Genomic DNA, 24,676 nt, shown 5'->3' with positions numbered 1-24,676 from the left:
CATCTCATATGATATATGAGTATATACTGCACTCAATACCATCTACTGTATCTTGCCTATGCCGCTCTGTACCATCACTCATTCATATATCTTTATGTACATATTCTTTATCCCCTTACACTTGTGTCTATAAGGTAGTCGTTTTGGAATTGTTAGCTAGATTACTTGTTGGTTATTACTGCATTGTCGGAACTAGAAACACAAGCATTTCGCTACACTCGCATTAACATCTGCTAACCATGTGTATGTGACAAATAAAATTTGATTTGAACAAGACATGGTATCCATAAGACACGAGCCACCTACGATTCCCCACACGGCAGCTTCTTGACATTGTTGCTAGTGATCTGACCATTTAGAATCATAACGCATGCCTTCCAGCCACATCGATGCACACAGCATTTGTGTTGTCAGCCAACCACTCCATAAAACAAATACTACATGTCATGTCTCAAAATGTCCATCTAACCTCTATTGTTTTATGTCCTGCAGATATATGACGAATTCAATGAGAAAGTGGAGCCTGTCAGGTAAAGAGCAGCCTTAAGGCTGAAATATATAACTTTTGGAGGAACCTGACTAAATTCACATAGATGTGTAATAGATCTGTCATTCTCATTGAAAGCAAGTCTAAAAAGCAATAGATATGTTATATGTGGGCTATTTCTATGCTTCCCGTTCTTAAGTTTAGTTTTTGCAGGGCCTCGAGTGGCGCAGTGGTCTAAGGCACTGCATCGCAGTGCTAGCTGTGCCACTAGAGATTTCGGGATCGTGTCCACGCTCTGACACAGCCTGCCACGACCGGGAGACCCACTATTGGGTCGTCCGGTTAGGGGAGGGTTGTCCTTATCCCATCGCGCACTAGCGACTCCTGTGGCGGGCTGGGCGCAGTGCACGCTGACACTGTCGCCAGGTGTACGGTGTTTCCTCCGACACATTGGTGCAACTGGCTTCCGGGTTAAGTGGGCATTGTGTCAAGAAGCAGTGCGGCTTGGTTGGGTTGTGTTTCGGAGGACGCACGGCTCTCGACCTTCACCTCTCCTGAGACCGTACGGGAGTTGCAGCGATGTGACAAGACTAACTACCAATTCGATACCACGAAATTAGGGTGGGAAAAAAAATACATGTTTTTTATAAAATAAAAAAAGTTTAGTTATTGAGTCTTTAACTTTAGGTTTTGTACACCAGCTTCAAATAACTGAAAACAATATTTTTGGTTATGGAAAATATATTTCAGAGGTGTAGAAGGTACTTTGATTCCCTACACTATACTTGCTTGTTTTGTCAAACTGAAATTAGGCAAACTATTAGAACTTTTGCAACCACGAAATGGCAAAAACATTTCTGCATAATCCATCTTTAATTCTTGCACAGAACCCAGCCTAGCTGACACGACGCAATTTTCCTGATTTTGTAGCACTTTTTTCTCTGGCCTTCATTAGTCACCATAATAATGGCCATCATACAAGAGTAATAACACGCATAACATTTGAACAAATTATGTTAGAGACATGAAGTTTGGACCATTGGTGTTCTTATGGGAGTATCTACACAATAAACATTTTACCTATTGGACAAAAGAGATGCATTTATGATTGGCCACCCTAAAATGTGAGAAAATATCCACAGGAAAGTATTGTAGTGGCTACCATGTTTTTGAAACTGACTTCAACACTAACAACTAGTGTCGTCTCCATGTGATTCAGGTTGAAAACAGCTACTTGGATAGACCAAATAGCATCCAAATGGAAACGCTTTTATTCAAAACCAAAGTTAATTCATATTTAGTTGGTTATATAACGTTAGCTAACATGCTGACATTATAACATGCCGCATGCGCTGCAAATAAATGTACACATACATGTTATTCAATCATTGCGTGCGCCAACGAGTGTCTGCATAGCCAGGCGCTAAAATAAAACTTGGTTATATTTGTGATGCGCTGCAAGTCCCGCCTCTCCCATCTCCTCATTGGTTGTTAGGAGGATATACCCACATGGGTGATTAAAAGATGAACTGAGGTCCACACTCCAGTTGGTGGTGGTAATGCAGCTTAAAGTTGTTTGCCAACCACCATATAAAGTCCAAAGAACAAGCCTGAAGGAAGAGAGATTAAAAACTAACTGTTTACCCTTTCATCTGTGGATTAATTGTCTGAGTAGAGGACCTTGTGCATTTCAGGTAAAATAACAACCAATGTTTATATCCAAGGCCAAATTTGCCAGTAATAGCAAGCTCGCTAGCTACATTTCCATAAATGTTTAATGCTTTTTGACCTGTCCCCAAATTAATATAGTTGGTTCAGTTTGTATCACAGATCCAGCTGTGATTGAGAGTCCCACAGGGCAGCGCACAATTGGCCAAACGACGTTTGGGTTTGGCCGGTGTAGGCCATTGTAAATAATAAATTTGTTCTTACCTGATTTGCCTAGTTAAATAAAGGTTAAATTAAACGTTTAATTTTTAAGTAGAGTCTATTGCTGGTGGACAACATAATCATGCAAGCGGTGTGGTCAGCATGCACATGTTATAAAGTTACCTCAATGTCCGAGTTCTCTTGTCCTCCAGTTTTGCCAACTTTTCCATATTTAGGAGAGTCCTGTAAAAAAAATGGAGATGCAATATTCACCAGTCAGCTAATGTGAAGGGACAGAGGCAAGTTTTGACTAACGTTAAATTAGCTAGTACTTTAACTTTTCCGCTAACTAAACTGTTTGACAGTTGTGGTTAGTTAAACAAGTTGACTTTAAAAAAGTTAATTTTGTAGCAAACGTTAGCTAGCGTTTTCATGTACCACAAAACGTACATACGGTAACGTTAGATATTAACGTTACTCAAACTATAGCTAGCTTCACTACAACACTCAGGTAGCTAGCAAGCCTAGTTAGCTAGCTGATGATGCGTTGATGGGACATTACAAATATCGCGTCGATGGGTGTCTGTTCGTAGTTTTAAAACATAAAAAAACTAGCTAGTTTTGTTAGTACTCTGCGCTAGTATTAACTGTTTTGCAAACTCCTAACTCACCTTCTCTTTTTTCGCTTTATTCGGCATTGCACAAAAATAACCGCCGTCGTTCCCGTTTTGACACACCGAAGCTAAATCCTGACAACTCTCCACTGCACTAGCCGTTCGCCTATCCTCTCGGATATGATAGGCTGATATCTGTCAGGTGACTCAACGTGCTCTTAAAGAGTGCATTGGAGGGAGTTCTTTATACCTTCGTGATGGAAGCACCCTGCCAGCGAGACAAATTACAGCATAAGTAAAGTATACAGTCATTGGGTGGGTCTTGTTCCCTGTCCAACGTGGCAGGTTGCAGTTTCTTTTAATGTGTGGGGCTAACTTTTTTATTTTTTTATTAATCTGCAGGAGACCATTCAGAATGGTCTGTTATCTATAAATTATTTGTATTTGTGTCAGATGCTCTGACATCTATTTCACAAATAAATAACGATGCACATTAGCAAATATGTGTATGTAGCTATTACTAGTAGCTACTGTAGTTAGTGCCTTAAACAACATGTTCAACATGTTCATGCCGACCTCTTTCAGTCACTGTGTGGGGTAGTCATGGACGCAGATGCCATCTGGTGGCCAAGCTGTCTGACGCAAGACTGTAGGTTTCGCTGACTGCTGTGCATATTTATTCAGATTATAGAGTTATTTTCCATTCGTGGTGTACATGCACAGGATATGCAACTGTAATTATGTACTGTGCAATTGGTCTAGACTAAATTGTAATACAAAGTATTTCTCAGCACAGTAAGTGACCAAATAAGCTCGCATCACCTCAAACTTGAGCATTTGTACAGTATCTAACTAAACCTCTAAAAGAGCTAATTTCATTCAACAACATAAATAGCGAAAATGAAGCAATGAAATTGGTTAACATGGTCAACTTTATTTTGGGGTCCCACCATTTCAAGTTACAGTATCAATTTCAGAAAATATTTACAGTCAAGTCAACACACAAAAGAAAGTTGTGAAAAAAAATCATTGATACAACTCAAGATACAAAAAAAGTGTCAACAGGCTCTTGTTTTGTAAACACTAACACTTATGGGAATGAATCTAAACTGCATATGATCAATGCAGGTCAAGGGATTTTGGATCGAGAAGGAGGGCAAGGGGGGAAATTCCAGGTTCATGAACAAACATCAAAGTCATCCTGTCTTAATTTACAACACTACTAGTGTCAAAGCAAACTGGTGTAGTTACAGTAACACTGCAGCTGAGTCAGTTGGTCTAGTCAACCTCCTCCATCCTGGATGTGTCCTCGTCTCCCTCCAGGAGAGGCATGTCCTCCACAGGGGCTGAGGTTGGCTCCTCGGGGGTCAGGTCATCCTCGTCAATACCTGGACAGGGGAAGGGAGGGAATAGAGTCTCAGTCAGTTACTGAAGCTTAAACAATGTTCTCTCATATCTAGACCACTTAATGCTGAGAAAATGAAGGAGGGCTAGATGGAGCCATTATTATACCAACATGGGTCCTTCAGATCAGCAAACACAACAGGAATACAGACAAGGGGCTGGCATTGATCATATATTGACAGCAAACATGGTTCTTGTTTAGACAAACTAACTCACCCAGTCCTAGCTTGATCATTCTGTAGATGCGGTTGGAGTGTGTCTGAGGGTCATCCAAGGTGAACCCAGAGGACAACAGAGCCGTCTCAAACAGCAGAAGGACTAGGTCCTTCACTGATTTATCATTCTTATCAGCCTCTGCCTTCTGCCTCAGGGTCTCCACAATGGGGTGGTCTGGGTTGATCTCCAGGTGCTTCTTGGCAGCCATGTAGCCCATGGTGGAGTTGTCCCTCAGGGCCTGGGCCTTCATGATCCTCTCCATGTTGGCCGTCCAGCCATAGGTGCTGGTCACGATGCAGCAGGGGGAGGAGACCAGGCGGTTGGACACTGTCACCTATAAAGGGGGGGAGAAGATAGGAGAGGTTGGTTATTAGGGAGATGATCAGAACAACATTGAATCAGGCAATCGTTGTACTGGCAGTGAGCATGTAAATACAGTGGCAAATATTGGTGGCATTTTTAAGGTAATGTCAAGCCTCCTGACATTTGTCTTAACATAAAGGACCCCTTCAGCAACATGATATATGTAAGCAATGTGATTAAGCGTTCTTACCTTCTCTACTTTCTTCTCCAAGATGTCCTTCATGATCTTGCAGAGGTTCTCAAACTGAGACTTCTGTTCTTCATGCCTCTTCTTCATGTCCTCGTCCTCAGGCAGCTCCAGACCCTCCTTGGTCACAGAGACAAGGGTCTTGCCATCATACTCCTTCAGCTGCTGGACACAGTACTCATCAATAGGCTCAATCATGTAGATTACTTCCAGGCCGGCCTTTCGAAGGCGTTCCACGAATGCAGAGTTAGCCACCTGGTCTCTGGTCTCGCCTGAAACATGCAGTAGATAAAGCGACTTGAGAAATCAGATTCTTATCATGTGACAACCTATGAACTGGGCTGTACAGAGAGGAGTGTGTTTCCTCACCAGTGATGTAGTAGATATGTTTCTGGGTTTCCTTCATGCGTGTGACGTAGTCTTTGAGGGATACCATCTCGTCCCCTGAGGCTGAGGAGTAGTAGCGCAGCATGTCTGACAGCCTCTTACGGTTCTGAGAGTCCTCATGGATCCCCAGCTGGGAGAGAGAAAACACAGGATAGGTTATGTGGCCCTTTCCTGCAGTCAATGACAAAAGCCACCCTCTTTGGCCTCATGGGTGGAATTTTATTAATATTTTTAATAATAAAGATTATGAAACTATGAAAATCTGGTGTTTCTATGTCAAACAGTTATGTTATATTTCAGTCTTCTGTGATGTATAAAAGTGTAATATTGGGACGATTTAACGTGTACGCTAGGAGTCTAGAAGCAAGTACAGGTGAATATTTAATATATAAACAAACATGGACCAATACAAGCAACACAAGTAGCGTACAGACATGGAACACAGAGTCAATAACGTCTGGGGAAAGAACCAAAGGAAGTGACAGATAAAGGGAAGGTAATCAGGAAGGTGATGGAGTCCAGTTGAGTCTCATGAAGCACAGGTGCGTGTAACGATGGTGGCAGGTGTGCGTACTAATGAATAAACTGGCGACAACGAGAGCCAGAGAGGGGGAGTGGGAGTAGATGTGACAGTACCCCCCTCCCTGACGCGTGGCTCCATCCACAGCACGTCGACGAGAGGGACGGTCAGAGGGACGGTCCCAGGGACCAGAAGCGGGCCGGTCGCCTCTGCTGAGGCGCGGAACCCGTAGAACCAGCTGAGACGCGGGAGCCCGACGAGCCGGTTGTTCTATGTTCATTTATTTATTAAATACACTCCCTGTACTTGCTTCCCAGCATATACGTTACAGAATATCACCTCACCAAAGGGGCGCATCAGGGAGTGTTTTTGTAGGTGACGCCGGGTCCGGGTGCCACTACAGGAGCAACCGGGGATGCCCCAGCGGGCTCATAAGGTTTACAAGACTTGGAGGATGCCTCAGCTAGCACGTCAGGCTCCCATGCCTCAGCTGGCTTGACAGGTTCCCGAGTCTCAGCAGAAGAGACCGGCTCGCTCCTGGTCCCTGGGACCGTCCCTCTGGTCGGTGTTCTGTGGCTTAGGCCTCGCGTCAGGGAGGGTGTACTCTCACGTATACTCCCTCTCAAGCACTCGAGGTCGCCAGTCTGCTTATTACGCACACCTGTCACATCGTTACTCGCACCAGCGTCTCAGACTCAGATTAGACTACTTTCCGGCTACCTAGGTAAAGCACTAAATATACTTCAGTTAGTGCTAAACACAGCTGCTATAATCTTGATTAGAACCAAAACATTTGATCACATTTCGCCAGTGCTAGCCTCTCTATACTGGCTTCCTGTCAAGGCTGATTTTCAAGGTTTTACAGCTAACCTACAAAGCATTACATGGGCTTGCTCCTACCTATCTCTCCGATTTGATCCTGCCGTACATACCTACACGTACGCTACGGTCACAAGACGTAGGCCTCCTTATTGTTCCTAGAATTTCTAAGCAAACAGCTGGAGGCAGGGCTTTCTCCTATAGAGCTTCATTTTTATGGAATGGTCTGCCTATCCATGTGAAAGACGCAGACTCGGTCTCAACCTTTAAGTCTTTATTGAAGACTCATCTCTTCAGTAGGTCCTATGATTGAGTGTAGTCTGGCCCAGGGTTGTGAAGGTGAACGGAAAGGCAATGGAGCGACTGGCCGGTTCCCCTCTCTCCACTGGGATTCTCTGCATCCAACGCTATTACAGGGGCTGAGTCACTGGCGCTCTTCCATGCCGTTCCTAGGAGGGGTGCGTCACTTGAGTGAGTTGAGTCACTGACGTGATCTTCCTGTCCGGGTTGGCGCCCCCCTTGAGTTTGTGCCGTGGGGGAGATCTTCATGGGCTATACTCAGCCTAGTCTCAGGGTAGTAAGTTGGTGGTTTGAAGATATCCCTCTAGTAGTGTGGGGACTGTGCTTTGGTAAAGTGGGTGAAGGTTATATCCTGCCTGGTTGGTCCTGTCCGGGGATATCGTCAGGAGGGGCCACAGTGTCTCCCGACCCCTCCTGTCTCAGCCTCCAGTATATATGCTGCAATAGTTTGTGTTTTATATCGGAAGTATTTTTCCTGTCTTATCCAGTGTCCTGTGTGAATTTAAGTATGCTAATTATTCCTCTTGGAGTACCTGAGTCCTAGGACCATGCCTCAGGACTATCTGGCCTGATGACTCCTTGCTGTCCCCAGACACTTGGTCGTGCTGCTGCTCCAGTTTCAACTGGCCTGCGGCTATGGAACCCTGACCTGTTCACCGGACGTGGACTCTCTCACCTGCTGTCTCTAACTCTGAATGCTTGGCTATGAAAAGCCAACTGACATTTACTCATGTTGCACCGTCTACAACTGTGATTATTATTATTTGAACCTGCTGGTCATCTATGAACATCTTGGCCATGTACCGTTATAATCTCCACCCAGCACAGCCAGAAGATGACTGGCCACCCCTCAGAGCCTGGTTCCTCTCTAGGTTTCTTCCTAGGTTCCAGCCTTTCTAGGGAGTTTCTCCTAGCCACCGTGCTTCTCTACATCTGCATTGCTTGAAGTTTGGGGTTTTAGGCTGGGTTTCTGTATAGCACTTTGTGACATCGGCTGATGTAAAAAGGGCTTTATAAATACATTTGATTGATTGACCTGGACTCCATCACCTTCCTGATTACCTTCCCTATATCTGTCACACCCTTTGGTTCTTTCCCTAGGCGTTACTGACTGTGTTCCATATCTGTACTCTACTTGTGTTTCTTGTTTTGATCTTTGTTCCTGACTCCCAGCGTACACGTTACAGATGCAAACTCAAAATTGAATACATTTCAATTCTAAATCTGACATGGTACAGACATCTTATTTTTTTTAAGGCCATTACCATGTGTGTGATGTTTATACTCTTGTTTCAAAGTAGATTTGTTTAAGACTACCAATAATCAATCTGTATGACCATGATTTATCCCATTGCAGTAAAAGGTTAAATAACAACTGTCCCCCAAAAATATCTTGAAGTGTTACAAGACTGACATTTTCCAGGAAGTAACCTAAGTTCAGTAAATATGATACCAACAAGGGGCATGTTGTTGACTTGTCAGTAAGGTTTTTCTGACTATGTAATTAGTGTACTTATGCAAAAATATATATAAAGGGGTAAACGTCCCCTTTAAGATTAAAACCAGATAGATTTCACATAATTTCAGCAGACATGACAAAGGTGCACCCCCTGCAGATTATTTCCACATGGAATCCAAGGTTTACCTTAAGACATACGCGATAACTGTAACAATATGCCATAGAGTCTGTCTAGTCATTTAAACACACTACAGAAAGCCAGAGGATGGTGGTAAGGAGCTCTGTGAAGGACTGGGCCCTAAGCTGCTTATATCAGGTTTAGAGGAGACAAGATGGCGAGGGGATCAGACGGGTGGTGACCAGTTAAAGGTTAGTGGAACATTCAACAACTACACCATTCAGAATGTTCCCCAAGGATTTTTAAAAGAACAGGTGGTGATAAGGGTCATCGTAGGATCCACCTAGATCATGTCTACCACTAAATACAATGCATCCTAAGTTCAGTTTAGGTTGACCTTTAAGGCAATGCTACATAATGATGAAAGCTGACTCTGGTGAACCTGCTAGCACAAAATGGCTGCCTTGTATCACCAATGTGGTGGGTGCTGCTGCAACATCAATTGTCAGAAAGAACTAGTGAGAATATCTGTATAAATAATGCAATCCATTATTACTATGTTCTATACTGTTACGTTAAAAAGTATGAAACTGACCTTGATGTTCTTGGAGAACTGCTCGTAGTACTTCTTGTAGTTTTCTTTGTCCTCTGACAGCTCAGTGAAGAGCTCTATACACTTCTTGACCAGGTTCTTGCGGATCACCTTGAGGATCTTGCTCTGCTGCAGCATCTCTCTGGAGATGTTTAGGGGGAGATCCTCAGAGTCCACCACACCCTTGATGAAGTCTGGAGAAAATGACAGAGACAATTGGTCCGACACCTTCAATTAGATTATAGCTCATTCCCAGATCTACGTGAGCATTTGCTTCAGTTCTGTCTGACTCACTGAGGTACTCAGGGATAAGATCATCACAGTTGTCCATGATGAAGACCCTCCTGACGTACAGCTTGATATTGTTCTTCTTCTTCTTGTTTTCAAAGAGGTCAAAGGGTGCACGGCGAGGCACAAAGAGCAGGGCACGGAACTCCAGCTGGCCCTCAACTGAGAAGTGCTGTGTAAGTAAACAAACAGAATGCCAACTGCTGAAACCTTAATGTACATGTATATTTGTCGTTCTGAAATTACCTCACCCATTATATCAGCTGACTAATACTGGTACTATCTATGACTTCACACATCAGCAAGGGAAACTTAGTAAATAAACAGTGTGGGAACTTATTCTGTTGGCCAATATGAATAGAATATCCTCACCTTGACAGCCAGGTGTTCCTCCCAGTCGTTGGTCAGACTCTTGTAGAACTCTCCATACTCCTCGTTGGTGATGTCATCGGGGTTACGGGTCCACAGGGGCTTGGTCTTGTTCAGCTCCTCCTGGTCAATGTATTTCTCCTTGATCTTCTTCTTCTTCTTCTTCTTGTCACCGCATGCGCTGTCGTGGTCATGGTCATGGTGATCCTCCTCGTCTGAGCCTACGTCCTCGATCTCAGGTTTGTCAACCTCTCTCTTCTCTCCTTCTTCCCCATCCTTCTTCTCCTCTTCCTCCTCTGCCTCATCGTCACTCACTTCCTTGTCACGCTCCTTCTCCACCTGAACAGAGAGGATCATGAGAATGTTAGGGGACACATTCAATGTGTTGATGTACTGTAGCTGACTTTGAGTGGGTAGTTGTCAAAAAATATTTCATTCACTGTGCCTGTTTTTCATTCAATATAAAAATGCTAAAAGTGAAAGATATCCGCATCAATTTATCATCCAGTCATTTACTTGTCCAATCTGAAATCAACTCCTAGCCCCTCCCTTGACACCTCTTATGTAAACCTGAAAGGAAGTTTCAGATGTAGTACAACAATTTGGTAATCACTCAGTGGAGTTTCCACTATCTCATGCCTGCTAGCTCTTACAAAGAGTGTGATGGGGTATCCGATGAACTGGGAGTGCTTCTTCACGATCTCTTTGACCCGTTTCTCCTCACAGTATTCTGTCTGGTCATCCTTCAGGTACAGAATCACCTTGGTCCCACGACCAATAGACTCAGCTATAGTAGAGTGACATGGGAGTTTAGTGGGTGTTAAGAACAGACCACACCAGGAAAACAATAGTCTGTAACTGTAGGCCTCTTCAGTTCACACAATTTATATAAAATATATAATAATATAATAACAAGCTCTGGTTAAGTTACGTGTAAAACTATAATCTGTCCTTACCTGACGGGTCGACTTTGACGGTGAAGGATCCGCCAGCGGATGATTCCCAGATGTACTGCTCATCATCGTTGTGCTTGGTGATGACGGTCACCCTCTCAGCCACCAGGTAGGCAGAGTAGAAACCCACACCGAACTGCCCAATCATGGAGATGTCAGCCCCAGCCTGCAGGGCCTCCATGAAGGCCTTGGTGCCAGACTTTGCAATGGTTCCCAGGTTGTTGATCAGGTCAGCCTTGGTCATGCCGATGCCGGTGTCAACCAGGGTCAGGGTGCGCTCCTCCTTGTTGGGAATGACCTCGATCTTCAGGTCCTTGCCAGAGTCCATCTTGGATGGGTCTGTGAGGCTTTCATAGCGTATTTTGTCTAGAGCCTAGTTGAATGAAAATACATAGGTCTAAATAAATCTGTTTTTTGACGTCACTAGATTAACAAAACTCTTAATTATATGTAAATGTATTCTGCAGGCTACGTCAATATTTTATGTAATAAAATATGAATACCTCCTAATAAACTATCTATAGATATGTAATAAAATATGAATAGTGGTGTAATAAACAAGTATTTAAAGTAATATGCCTGTGTGTGTATTTTGTAAATCATCAAATAATACTAAACTACCAAGTAGTCTAAACGCCTGTGGTGCCTGAAGTACTCACATCTGAGGAGTTGGAGATGAGCTCCCTAAGGAAAATCTCTTTGTTGGAGTAGAAAGTGTTGATGATCAGGGACATCAGCTGGGCGATCTCAGCCTGGAAGGCAAAGGTCTCTGCCTCTTCCTCCATCGGGGCGTCATGGGCTTCCGGCATCTGTGGAGACACAACACACATACTGAATGAATATACTGTAAACACACTGTGGTGACAAGGGGGCCCAAGGTGGCTTACAGCCAGTCCCCGTCTTAGGTTCTCAGCTGATGGTATGGAGGACAGCTGGTTCCATGTGAACTACAATCCCAACGCTTTGTTTTAACATTTAGAAACAAATAATCCTTGCTTGTGGTACAGTTTTGGAAACATTTGTAACTTAACTTTCATAACAGCAGTAAATAATATTTCAAAAACAAATGATGCACTTACTGTACGCAGTTCAGCAAAGTTGCATCCTGGTTACACCCTGCAGAATTGTTTAAAACACAGCCCCAAGTCGAGATATGAAACCTCCTCCCTAGATACGCTCCATAGGAGAAGTTTGAAGCAAAAAAATGGAGGGGAGGAAGTGTATTCTCGGTTGGAGGCAGTGTTCTTGAAAATACAGCCAGGTGCAACTTTCCTAAACTGCTTACAGTAAGTGTATCTTTGGTATTTTTAAAATGATTTCTCACTTAATGAAAGTTAAGTTCCAAATGTATCGCGTGCAAGGCACTGGAGCAGCGTCGGAGCATCTCTCACAAGGCTAACAGATCGTTTTAACTAGTACTTATATTCTGCCTCGCCACACTAGCAAAGAGAGTACAGCATGAATATTGGCAAAAACTGCATCTCCAATCGAAATCCCAGATCATACGTGTAGGCATTGTCATGGTGACGTTGGCTCGCAAAGCTCATGCGCAAAATATGTAATCAGGTCCTCAAATCAAAGGTACTCCTTCAATATAAAGTTGTTTCTGACAAATTAGACGTGTCAGTTTGTCACTTTCACAGATTGCTTGGAGTAAAAACATGTTCAACTACTTAAGACATTGGTTCGAAACCTATGTTGTGCCTTTTGTTTTAGAGATAATTAACAACTGAAGAAGAATTTTACGCTTCTCTCATTGATTTCCCAAACCTCGGCCTAGTCTGTTTGATCTGTTTCGCAAGCGTTCCTTTGTAGTCTTGCGATGTTGCGCCTCTGGGTTAAGAAACGAGCGTGCCACAAAGTCTTGGAGTATTTGCATAAAGTTCAGCTCTCCCCAACTTTGGTGCCGCTCAGTTCACGTCCCTCGCCCATGCTCGCATCGCCCCAAAGGTCCTCCACCCACTTTGCTTCTCTTCTATTGGAAATTAATGGCTTTCCGTAGTTTTATCGCCCACATCGTCTTCAGAGACACTGTAAAGGGGGCGTCCAATAGGTTAATGTAATACAATGGAATTGGAGTCATGAATAAGGGTTAAGCGTAAGCACATACTGAGAAGGAGGCACAACACTACAAAATGCCCTGGCACTGCATTGTCTTCTGACAGCTTGCATCACTCCTTTGGCTGTTAGCACAGCCACTTAAAGCATGGTTTGGTTGCCCCTTGCAACCATCAAAAATTCCATCCCCAAATAAACGACTGTTTATCAGCATGTTAGTCACAGTATGGTTATGACAGTCCACAAGCCTACTTCAGGTCAACGGGAATCAGTGGGACTCACTACACTCTTAGAAAAAAGGGTTCCGAAAGGCTCCTTCTGCTGTCCCCATAAGAGAACCCTTGTTGGTTCCAGGTGACACCGTTTTGGTTCCATGTAGAACCCTTTCCACAGAGGAAAGGGTTTTAGGAAAATTTTCTCCAATAAACTGAAATAAGTTCCTTGTAAGGAAATTGATAGGCACATCATAAATTGATAATTTTGTACTCTGGACAGGCACACTAGAATATAATTAAATGGAATAAAATATTCTACATTCCACATTGCTGGTAGACTATGTAAGAACCAGCCATAATGATGATGCACAGTTTTTAAAGGGACGGATATATTTCATTGGCTTTCATTCATTATTCCATGTCCCAGTGTAAACTGTCCAAGCGCAACGGCAAAACATACTCCACCTGCCGGTTCGCGCGGCTAATAACATGATTCTAGAAACTACCAGAACGATCGATCAAACGTTTCCATCCTTTCTCAATCTCGCGACCGGGTACCATAACGAGTTTGAATGTGAATCTCGATGAATCTCCTATTTGAATAAATATTAGCCAAATCGTGATGTATAGTTGTCATGTCGACAGTGAAGTGACGTGCATGAAAATACTTTTCTGAAAAGGATGTGTGGCAGTCAAGACCCACATTTGGATGTATTGGCCTAGGTTTTATAGGTCAACTTTAATAGAGAATGTGGTAGCCTATTCTGAAATAGCGGACGAAGTTCATTCTGAAATAACGTCGTTAGACCTACAAATTAGGAAATGTACAATGCAATTCATTGCAACAAAATTTCAAATAATGTTTCGAGTGGATTATTCTGAGAGTAAAAACGATATTTGATGATATTATGTTGATATTCTAAACTTCCATTGACTATATTAATTGGATAATGACACTCGCATCATCATGTTGGAACATAAATGTTATTTCATGTCTTACCTTGCTGTGAAAATATCCCTGAATTCTTCTTCAGAAGTTGGTCGCCAACGAAACTAAACCTAGCCAGCTATCAGAGAAGATGGGGAGATGATAACTGGCTAGGTTTTATAGACGCTGAGAGTGTTCGAGAAATCAGCTTCCAGAACCGTCTGGAATCTTCCTGACGCTTCTACTGTGTGTAGGATGAGCGTGTACACTGAGAGGAGCGATGGAATATCAATCAAACCCTACTGTTTCTCTGTCCACGCCCCTCCTTCATTTAACTCTATCGTGAAGGCGGGTCTATGGGCGTGGCGATATCAAATCTGTACAGTGGGTACATAGTGTACCTGGGATATTCATCATCATTCATGACCCTCACAAGATTTCATAATTAAGATACACTTTTTACCTAAAAGTTTACTCTAAAAAGATCTGAAATACAGGGAGTTCTTATGGGGATAAGGTGATTGCAAAAGTATGACTGAAGATGCTAAATAGATAGTCCAGTATTGAATTATAAACATGCCATCACAATAATCCAGACTATTTGATAAAGAGAAAACATGTCAAATATGTTTCAAAATATTTTTTTATTATAAACCTTGTCGTTTTTCATAGAAAATAGCTTACAGAAATAGATAAAGACACACGTCAAATCCCTGTTGACTTTTACAGTTGAATAGGGTTGAAAACAGCAGATATACTATATAATTATGGTATTCATTAATTATGATGAATTAATTACAACACTTTCCCCACGACTCAGCAGTCATGAAAACGTAAAGTCTATTTGGGACACAATGAAGTAACTTAAAAAATTAAATGTTAAAAAGGGAAAAAATGATGTACTTCTGATATATCTTTAGTCAACTTCCTCCATTCTTGATGTGTCATCATCTCCCTCCAAGACAGGCATGTCATCCTCACTGGGCTGGAGGATTTCCTCCACTGCTGAGTCATCACCATCGATGCCTGTAGAGGGGAAGAAATAGCCAACATTAGAAAAACATATTCACATCGTGTACAATCTGCTATTCAGACAGCCAAAGTATGGGAAAAAACAAAAGCCTTATTCCTAACCATTGTACTACCATGATAGTCCTGTAAGTTACTTGGTGTTTGCAGACCTGTACTGTAAATTGATCTAGGAGGAGACTTTAAACCCCATCAACCAAGACAAAAGTTGAGGGCAAATAATGCATTAAGGCAAAGCAACTCACCCAGGCCAAGCTTAATCATCCTGTAAATGCGGTTTGCATGGGTCTGAGGGTCGTCCAGCGTGAACCCAGATGACAATAGAGCAGTCTCGAACAGCAAGATGACCAAGTCCTTTACGGCTTTGTCGTTCTTGTCAGCCTCAGCTTTCTCTCTCAAAGTCTCGACAATAGGGTGTGTTGGGTTGATCTCCAGGTGCTTCTTGGCTGTCATGTAGCCCATAGTGGAGTTGTCTCTGAGAGCTTGAGATTTCATGATTCTCTCCATGTTGGCCGTCCAGCCATATGTACTGGTGACGATGCAGCAGGGGGAGGAGACCAGGCGGTTGGAAACTGAAACCTGTAGACATATTGACAGTTGTGTATGAAGTGGTATGTTATTAAAAGGCGTAGACACATTGCAGAGGGATTGGGTTCAGGTAAGTTGTGCTTGTACCTTCTCAATTTTCTTGTCCAGGATGTCCTTCATGGTCTTGCAGAGGTTCTCGAATTTAGTGTTCAGCTCCTCCTGCTTCTTCTTCTCATCCTCATCCTCAGGCAGCTCCAGACCCTCCTTGGTCACAGAGACCAGGTTCTTGCCATCATACTCCTTCAGCTGCTGGACACAGTACTCATCAATGGGTTCAATCATGTAGATTACTTCCAAGCCGGCCTTGCGGAGGCGCTCTACAAAGGAAGAGTTGGCGACCTGTTCCTTGGTCTCACCTAGAAGAGGATGCACAGTTATTAACAGTTAGATTACCCTGGTTTAAATGATGTATTTTTATGTCACATGGATTTAACAAAGGAGGAATAATGGAGAGTGAAAATAGATAGCAGCTCACCAGTTATGTAGTAGATGTGTTTCTGGGTGTCCTTCATGCGAGAAACATACTCCTTCAGGGAGACCATTTCGTCAGCGTTGGAGTTGGAGGTGTAGTAGCGCAGCATGTCTGACAGCTTCTTGCGGTTCTGAGCGTCTTCATGGATTCCCAGCTAATGGAAAGATGGAAAATGTTCAAGCTGAAGGTCCCTCAAAAAGAGAAGGAGAAGTTCTGGTTGAAGAGTTTCAGGAACTTGGAAAATCCATTTCAAAGGGAGGAAGACCTTACCTTGATGTTCTTGGAGAACTGCTCATAGAACTTCTTGTAGTTGTCCTTGTCTTCTGAGAGCTCGATGAAAAGATCCATACACTTTTTGACCAGGTTCTTGCGGATCACCTTGAGGATCTTGCTCTGCTGCAGCATCTCTCTGGAGATGTTCAGGGGGAGATCCTCAGAGTCCACCACACCCTTAATGAAGTCTGGAGATAAGAGAATGGCAACTGGTCAGACATCTTACTTACAGCTTTACTCAATGTCATGCTTGAGTGCGGTGCTGAAGAGGTATCCATGAAAGGCTAAAGGTTCAAGGTACAGTACTCACTGAGATACTCTGGCATCAGCTCGTCACAGTTGTCCATGATGAACACCCTGCGCACGTACAGCTTGATGTTGTTCTTCTTCTTCTTGTTCTCGAAGAGGTCGAAGGAAGCCCTCCTGGGCACAAAAAGCAGAGCGCGGAACTCCAGCTGGCCCTCCACTGAGAAGTGCTGTGGGAATAATGAGATAAACTTTGACTCATACAGTCATACTAATATATTAATTCATAGGTTGGATCAAGACAAACCCATAAAGCTTGAGTTTTGATTTTCAGTTTGCCATCATAGAGACTCACCTTGATAGCCAGGTGGTCCTCCCAGTCGTTGGTCAGACTCTTGTAGAACTCGCCATACTCCTCATTGGTGATGTCATCAGGGTTACGGGTCCAGATAGGCTTGGTCTTATTCAGCTCCTCTGCGTCAATGTACTTCTCCTTGACCTTCTTCTTCCTCTTGTTCTTGGAATCCTTGGTGTCCTCATCCTCATCAGAACCGACATCTTCGATCTTGGGCTTGTCTTGGTCCTCAGCTGCAGAATCTTTATCAGCCTCCTCATCCTTTTCTCCCTCCTCAAGGTCCACCTCTTTCTCTCTAGACTTCTCCACCTGGATGAAAATGTTTGTTATTAAAAAGTTGTAGGATTTGTCCAGTATGGGGAACAATGTTTGGATCCACTTTTTTTAACGGGTTACTTTCCTAGTTCATACAGCAGATTTCAGTCAATCTCCGCATTATGTTGTTACATTGTTACAACCAAAGAAATATAAAAATATAATCGAACTTACAAAGAGTGTGATGGGATAGCCAATGAACTGAGAGTGCTTCTTCACAACCTCCTTGACGCGCTTCTCCTCACAGTATTCAAACTGGTCCTCCTTCATGTGCAGTATCACTCTGGTGCCACGGCCAATGGACTCCCCTTCAGATCAGAAAAATCAGACTTAGTCATTGGATCTAAGCTTACTTCCTTTTGAATTACATTGTTGAAAAGAAGATTCAACTGATACAGGATGTAGGTTGATGGTGTTGTATTATAGAAAAGTAATTGCAGCAGCATATTAATCAATACTGTTGAAGAGGCTTACCAGTGTCAACTTTGACAGTGAAAGAGCCACCAGCTGCAGACTCCCAGATATACTGCTCATCATCATTGTGCTTGGTGATGACAGTCACCCTCTCAGCCACCAGGTAGGCAGAGTAGAAACCCACACCGAACTGCCCGATCATGGAGATGTCAGCTCCAGCCTGCAGGGCCTCCATGAAGGCCTTGGTGCCAGACTTTGCAATGGTTCCCAGGTTGTTGATCAGGTCGGCCTTGGTCATGCCGATGCCGGTGTCAACCAGGGTCAGGGTACGAGTGCGCAGGTCAGGGGTGACCTCGATCTTCAGCTCCTTGCAAGAATCCAATTTGGTTGGGTCTGTCAAGCTCTCGTATCTGATCTTGTCCAAAGCCTGTCAGATCATGGCAAAAAGAGGTCACAAGGTTAAAAGAAAAGTGTCATGGTTGATACCTTGAGCGAATTTAACAAAGTGTTTAGCAGGTTAACTCTGGGATATACAGTGCCTTGCGAAAGTATTCGGCCCCCTTGAACTTTGCGACCTTTTGCCACATTTCAGGCTTCAAACATAAAGATATAAAACTGTATTTTTTTGTGAAGAATCAACAACAAGTGGGACACAATCATGAAGTGGAACGACATTTTTTGGATATTTCAAACCTTTTTAACAAATCAAAAACTGAAAAATTGGGCGTGCAAAATTATTCAGCCCCTTTACTTTCAGTGCAGCAAACTCTCTCCAGAAGTTCAGTGAGGATCTCTGAATGATCCAATGTTGACCTAAATGACTAATGATGATAAATACAATCCACCTGTGTGTAATCAAGTCTCCGTATAAATGCACCTGCACTGTGATAGTCTCAGAGGTCCGTTAAAAGCGCAGAGAGCATCATGAAGAACAAGGAACACACCAGGCAGGTCCGAGATACTGTTGGGAAGAAGTTTAAAGCCGGATTTGGATACAAAAAGATTTCCCAAGCTTTAAACATCCCAAGGAGCACTGTGCAAGCGATAATATTGAAATTGAAGGAGTATCAGACCACTGCAAATCTACCAAGACCTGGCCGTCCCTCTAAACTTTCAGCTCATACAAGGAGAAGACTGATCAGAGATGCAGCCAAGAGGCCCATGATCACTCTGGATGAACTGCAGAGATCTACAGCTGAGGTGGGAGACTCTGTCCATAGGACAACAATCAGTCGTATATTGCACAAATCTGGCCTTTATGGAAGAGTGGCAAGAAGAAAGCCATTTCTTAAAGATATCCATAAAAAGTGTTGTTTAAAGTTTGCCACAAGCCACCTGGGAGACACACCAAACATGTGGAAGAAGGTGCTCTGGTCAGATGAAACCAAAATTGAACTTTTTGGCAACAATGCAAAACGTTATGTTTGGCGTAAAAGCAACACAGCTGAACACACCATCCCCACTGTCAAACATGGTGGTGGCAGCATCATGGTTTGGGCCTGCTTTTCTTCAGCAGGGACAGGGAAGATGGTTAAAATTGATGGGAAGATGGATGGAGCCAAATACAGGACCATTCTGGAAGAAAACCTGATGGAGTCTGCAAAAGACCTGAGACTGGGACGGAGATTTGTCTTCCAACAAGACAATGATCCAAAACATAAAGCAAAATCTACAATGGAATGGTTCAAACATAAACATATCCAGGTGTTAGAATGGCCAAGTCAAAGTCCAGACCTGAATCCAATCGAGAATCTGTGGAATGAACTGAAAACTGCTGTTCACAAATGCTCTCCATCCAACCTCACTGAGCTCGAGCTGTTTTGCAAGGAGGAATGGGAAACAATTTCAGTCTCTCGATGTGCAAAACTGATAGAGACATACCCCAATCGACTTACAGCTGTAATCGCAGCAAAAGGTGGCTCTACAAAGTATTAACTTAAGGGGGCTGAATAATTTTGCACGCCCAATTTTTCAGTTTTTGATTTGTTAAAAAAGTTTGAAATATCCAATAAATGATTGTGTCCCACTTGTTGTTGATTCTTCACAAAAAAATACAGTTTTATATCTTTATGTTTGAAGCCTGAAATGTGGCAAAAGGTTGCAAAGTTCAAGGGGGCCGAATACTTTCGCAAGGCACTGTAGCTTGTTTTACTATATTGGCTCAGAGAGCAGTGTATACGTGGCTGCTTATTAAGGTAAAATGTTACATTGGTCAATTCAGCATTATGATTAATCTACTCACATCTGAAGAGTTGGAGATGAGCTCCCTAAGGAAGATCTCTTTGTTGGAATAGAAGGTGTTGATGATCAGAGACATCAGCTGGGCGATCTCAGCCTGGAAGGCAAAGGTCTCCACTTCCTCATCCATGGTGTGGCCGGCTTTTTCTGGCATCTGGAAGGAGAAACAAAATAGCAGAGTTTGTACTTCAGACTGATGGAGACTTTGATGCCTCAACACTTAGATTTGAATTGTTCTTCAATTATCCTAACAATGGATGAATATTGTATTAATAAGGCTATTCAGAAGACATGTTTTTGAAAAGCACATAAGGCTTTTTTTCTGCATTTTGCAATAAGACTTGCTTCAGCTAAATAAATAAAAAAATACAACTTATGGTAGCTTGCAAATGATCATTGTCTGAAATGTGGACTTTTATGTTTTACAGCTTTTGAAGCCAGAAACACCTGCTTTTTTGTATACAGCCTCTAGTCTAGTCAGACCACATGACAATGAGGCAATAGGGGATTGAAGTATTGAGGAATAGAGGCACCTGTTACAGCCCTCCGTCAGAGGCTCCTATTGCACAGGCCACATCTGTCAATCAAGGCCTCTGCCATTTGAAAAACTGTCGGAGTTTCCAGACCTTTTCACACCCCCTTGCCAACAGCTGCAGTCATGCCATGTGATACCCTTTCTTTGAAATTGAGGATTAAGATGAAGCAAGACTTGGCTTGAATAGAGTAATGTAGAGTTGTATTAATAGAGCTTCTTCACACTACACTACTTAAATGACACAAACTAGGTCCAGGAGATATACTTGTCTAGTGTAAAGAGACGGATCTATATTAAAATCTCTCTTTTTAAGAGATTTCTCCCACGCTACCTCTGCAGGTAGTGTGCAAGATATCTACACAACATATCCTCCTCTGAGTTGTACATTGTAAAGACAATGGCTCTCCCACACCACATATCCCTGCAACAATGACCTTAACACCAGTAGAGAGCATTTTTGCTCTGTTAGCCAAATAGAAAATGAAAGGCTTTTAAAATATCTGCATTTGTGAATCATTGCATTCATAAAGTGTGCAATATGTACACTGTGCAATATGGTTTAGATGAGAAGCGCCTGTATAGTTTGAATTGCTACCCTTATTTTGTTTGTCTATATACTATGGTTTTTACGGTATGTCAATTAATAGCTGCAGTCACACTTTAAGCAAGAATGTGGATTTGGCCACACCACATCCAAGGCTAGTGTAAACAGAACATTTGCAAATCTGGTGTTGAAGAGAGATAGATCTCACTAGACATATTTTACTAATGTAAATCCACCCATAGGGTGTCTTCAACATTGCATTTTTCTCTCAAGTATAGGGTTTTATATGTTATTAACTTTCAGCAAAAATATTAGAGTTGCTCTTAAAAGTTATGATTGTTTAACAGCACTGATATACTGAGAAGTATTCATCAAATGCCATTAACACTCTTTCCCATGAAAGATACTTTTTCCTAAAGTAGCTGCTTATCAATAAAATACATCAAAGGCATTTTTCCAGTTCAATGAATGAATAAATGAATCCTTCCTGGTCCTTGGCTTCAAATTGACCACATGAACAAGTAGAATTCTGGTCTGAGACACTTTCAGGTCTGATAAATGCATTATTTAAGAACTTGGTATAGACAACTTGATTGTAATAATTATTTGTGCTGACTGCCAGGACTCTCTTCTTTCTCTTCAACTGCCATGTCCCTTGCTCCTTCTAACCAGGGTCATATTCCATGCCATGTGCTCCTCTCTTGCCATGCACCCACAAAAGGGTTTTACCAGATCCAGGGTAACTGTCTATCAAAGTCTCCTCACTGATTTAATGCCATTTCAGATTAATACAGTGCAATTCATCCCCATGATATATTATTCAATTTAGAGTACCAATGTATACTGTAGGCTGCTTACTTCCTGCTGGTGTTTCACCTTTATAATATCAATGCATAATGTATTTCCAGAATATTGTCTATTGATCTTCCTTGTGTCCCTGAATTGCAAGTAGCTACATATTTGGTTTACCTTTCTCCCTGAGAAAGAAATTAGAAAATCTTTCATGTCAAATCATAGAAAATACCAGAATTATCAGGCATGGGTATACTGCACAGAGAGAGAGGCTCTCTTACCTTGAATAGATAAGAATGAGCTCCGGTGCTTCACTTCTCGTTTGCTGATCGCTGTAGATTGAATCTCTGAGCGTCACTTCTGTTCCTCTGCAGATTAATGTAGTCTTTAAATCTCTGTATTTCACTGCTCCTAAATCCTCTATGGCTTCTGGTGAATGTCTTCTCACTTTCTGTATCTGAGTACCCCTGGGCCTACTCCATTCTTTTTATACAAGGGGCAGCTTTCTCGAAGCCCCCATTCAGAAGCTTCCAGAAGGAATGCCCAGTCCCACTACAGTAAAGGCTAAGAGAGAAATGACCAGTAGGGTGGGGGTGACAGTGAAAGCTGTGAGGGGTCCGCGCCATAAACCACATGTGTCCTTATAGGGCAGCACAGTCATAAGGGGTGCCTGCCACTCGGGGGCCTGAGGCGTCATGATAGTGTGTCAGGCCTTGCCCACTAGGCCCCACCATACACCCCTATGGCGTGTCAGCAATGTCACAGCTGTGCGCAGCCTTTCAAACCACCTGCTCCCATTGAACCATCCGGACAGACAGACGCAGGGCAGAAGGACTGAAAAGATAACAGGCTGGCCACAAGTATTTTTTTGGGGCCTGTGAGATTGGGAAAGAATAGATGTGTTCAAGTAATGGTTCAGTTCTAGGCCACAGAAACTGTGTTGACAAATTGGATAAAGAGTTTACTTCTACATTTTTTAATCCCGCCAACCAATAAAACACTTGTAGGCCTATAGAAATACACTATTTTGTGTGGTTTTATCCCAACAAGAGGGCATGTTTTGTGTCCTAATGGTGACACTACTGCTCATTTAGTTATAATGATGATATTAACATGACTTGCAATATGGTGATTTTGTGTGAGGAGTTTAACATGAGTAGGCTAACACATATACAATACACATCTTGATTATAAACAAGAAATTAGAAAATCTTTCATGTCAAATCATAGAAAATACCAGAATTCTCAGGCATGGGTATACTGCACAGCGCTTGACCGCAGACTGACCAGACGATGGCACTATTAGCAACAGACGAGTTATTAAAACATATCTAGTTGTTTCGAGAAGTTACTGTATCTCCCCAAGTGGATGTAAACATCGAGAGGAGACAGAATAATTAGATTTAGACTATGGTCACACTACAAAGAACATCTGGACAGAACAAATAATTAACAAGAAGGAATACATTGAATTGCTTGCAACTATGATGATTGGACTGGATGACTAGAGTTTGCAATTTCAATGGCATACATTTATGTAACTAATCAATCAAATATTCATCACATATTCATATTCACACCATTAATATAAATGTCATGTAAATGGGGATTGTATTCAAATTGAAACAATACTTTTTTTCTTTACGACATTCTCGAGCGTGTTCAGGAGGATATTATATTCCAAAGGTCCACCATGATTCAAGGACCCACAGAGACAGCATTTTCCACAATAAGAAATTACTCATCCATGCAATTCCACAAGAGCGTTTAAACTAGATTAAACTATGACATTTATTTTTGTCGAGGGTTTAGAAGTGAATTTCGTCTTATCAAATACCTCACTGCTTTCGCTAAACTAGAGCGTCACTTCTAACGTTCTTTTAGCGCATGGGTTCTAGAATCAATTGCCGAGCGCATGCTCTGTGGGGAAGATCCGGGTTTTGGACAGGATGAACGCCAATTTCCAAGATGGCGGCGGAGGGAGGAGGGAAGGAGATGAACGAAATTAAAACTCAATTCACCACTCGGGAAGGTGTCTATAAACTCCTCACTCACTCCGAATATAGCCGCCCTAACAGGGTGCCTTTCAATTCACAGGGCTCGAATCCGGTGAAAGTCTCCTTCGTGAACGTCAACGACCAGTCCGGCAACGGCGACAGAATCTGTTTCAATGTGGGCCGGGAACTGTATTTTTATATCTACAAAGGCGTAAGAAAGGTACATAGCACCCAGGTGACAATGCCTGTATTATCAAGAAGTGAATGTGTGTGTTCAAACGCATAGTAATTTGCTGTCCAGTATGGTATTTTCACTGACGTGCGCAGATAGCCAGACTAGGCCACTTAGCTATGGTGGCTAGCTAGCTAGCATCGCCACAGTTTGTTTTGCCCGCACCTTGTGGAGATATGCTGGTTTACATGTCACCCACCTACTTAGCTATCTAGCTGGCCAGTTAACCAGTTCAATTCAAGCGAAGGGCCCTCCTTCTGTTATGGTGGACTGTTTACGCATAGGCATGAGATTACTATTGTGTGATGCCTATTTGCTCTATATGAATATGTACGATTTAACCTTGGAGTGTGGGCAAAGGCTCGTGCCCGTCTTCAGTTCTGACATGTTGATTGCCATCTGCAGTTTCAGAGTATGTTAAATAAGACACGTTTCTTCGTTGACATAGTGTATTTTGACGTTAGTGATAATTAACTGGTTGTGTTTTTAGTGCTCTTGTT

The 24,676-nt window shown here is 42.6% G+C and overlaps 4 protein-coding genes across 5 annotated transcripts in view; 1 reads left to right on the top strand and 3 right to left on the bottom strand.

Annotated features, from left to right (window-relative positions):
• LOC110529847 (serine/threonine-protein phosphatase 2A 56 kDa regulatory subunit gamma isoform) overlaps nucleotides 1–3,337 on the bottom strand; it is a 41,818-nt gene extending 38,481 nt beyond the window's left edge. The window contains exons 1-2 of one of the 2 annotated variants that reach the window (XM_021612445.3): nucleotides 3,028–3,337; nucleotides 2,540–2,599 (exon numbers count right to left, since the gene is read on the bottom strand). In XM_021612445.3, the coding sequence (XP_021468120.1) occupies nucleotides 2,540–2,599; nucleotides 3,028–3,054 (87 nt within the window). In that variant the 5' untranslated portion in view covers nucleotides 3,055–3,337. The remainder of the gene's footprint in view (nucleotides 1–2,539; nucleotides 2,600–3,027) is intronic. The other variant, XM_021612446.3, reaches the window with a different exon arrangement.
• Nucleotides 3,338–3,884: 547 nt separating this feature from the next.
• On the bottom strand, nucleotides 3,885–14,490 carry LOC110529844 (heat shock protein HSP 90-alpha). The gene is made up of 11 exons (XM_021612439.3): nucleotides 14,219–14,490; nucleotides 11,605–11,754; nucleotides 10,949–11,318; nucleotides 10,646–10,779; nucleotides 9,996–10,331; nucleotides 9,630–9,795; nucleotides 9,339–9,529; nucleotides 5,510–5,657; nucleotides 5,144–5,412; nucleotides 4,591–4,924; nucleotides 3,885–4,358 (listed from the first exon to the last, which is right to left on the bottom strand). The coding sequence occupies exons 2-11, from the start codon at nucleotides 11,752–11,754 to the stop codon at nucleotides 4,249–4,251; spliced, it is 2,208 nt and encodes a 735-aa protein (XP_021468114.1). The 5' UTR covers nucleotides 14,219–14,490; the 3' UTR covers nucleotides 3,885–4,248.
• A 281-nt stretch (nucleotides 14,491–14,771) lies between these two features.
• LOC110529845 (heat shock protein HSP 90-alpha 1) lies at nucleotides 14,772–23,853 on the bottom strand. The gene is made up of 11 exons (XM_021612440.3): nucleotides 22,229–23,853; nucleotides 20,081–20,230; nucleotides 17,899–18,265; nucleotides 17,599–17,732; nucleotides 17,110–17,418; nucleotides 16,819–16,984; nucleotides 16,506–16,696; nucleotides 16,239–16,389; nucleotides 15,851–16,119; nucleotides 15,421–15,754; nucleotides 14,772–15,172 (listed from the first exon to the last, which is right to left on the bottom strand). Exons 2-11 carry the CDS (start codon nucleotides 20,228–20,230, stop codon nucleotides 15,063–15,065), a joined length of 2,181 nt encoding a protein of 726 aa, XP_021468115.2. The 5' UTR covers nucleotides 22,229–23,853; the 3' UTR covers nucleotides 14,772–15,062.
• Nucleotides 23,303–24,676, top strand: part of LOC110529846 (WD repeat-containing protein 20) — a 21,492-nt gene continuing 20,118 nt past the window's right edge. Inside the window, exon 1 of the mRNA XM_021612441.3 lies at nucleotides 23,303–24,164. Coding sequence (XP_021468116.3) covers nucleotides 23,916–24,164 — 249 coding nt within the window. The 5' untranslated portion in view covers nucleotides 23,303–23,915. The remainder of the gene's footprint in view (nucleotides 24,165–24,676) is intronic.

This window comes from Oncorhynchus mykiss, chromosome 8 (genome assembly GCF_057628025.1).
Source record: "Oncorhynchus mykiss isolate SJ-2025 chromosome 8, ASM5762802v1, whole genome shotgun sequence".
Taxonomy (NCBI): Eukaryota; Metazoa; Chordata; class Actinopteri; order Salmoniformes; family Salmonidae; genus Oncorhynchus; species Oncorhynchus mykiss.
Note: the sequence above shows the minus strand (reverse complement) of the source record. Positions and strands in the feature narration are given on the sequence as shown.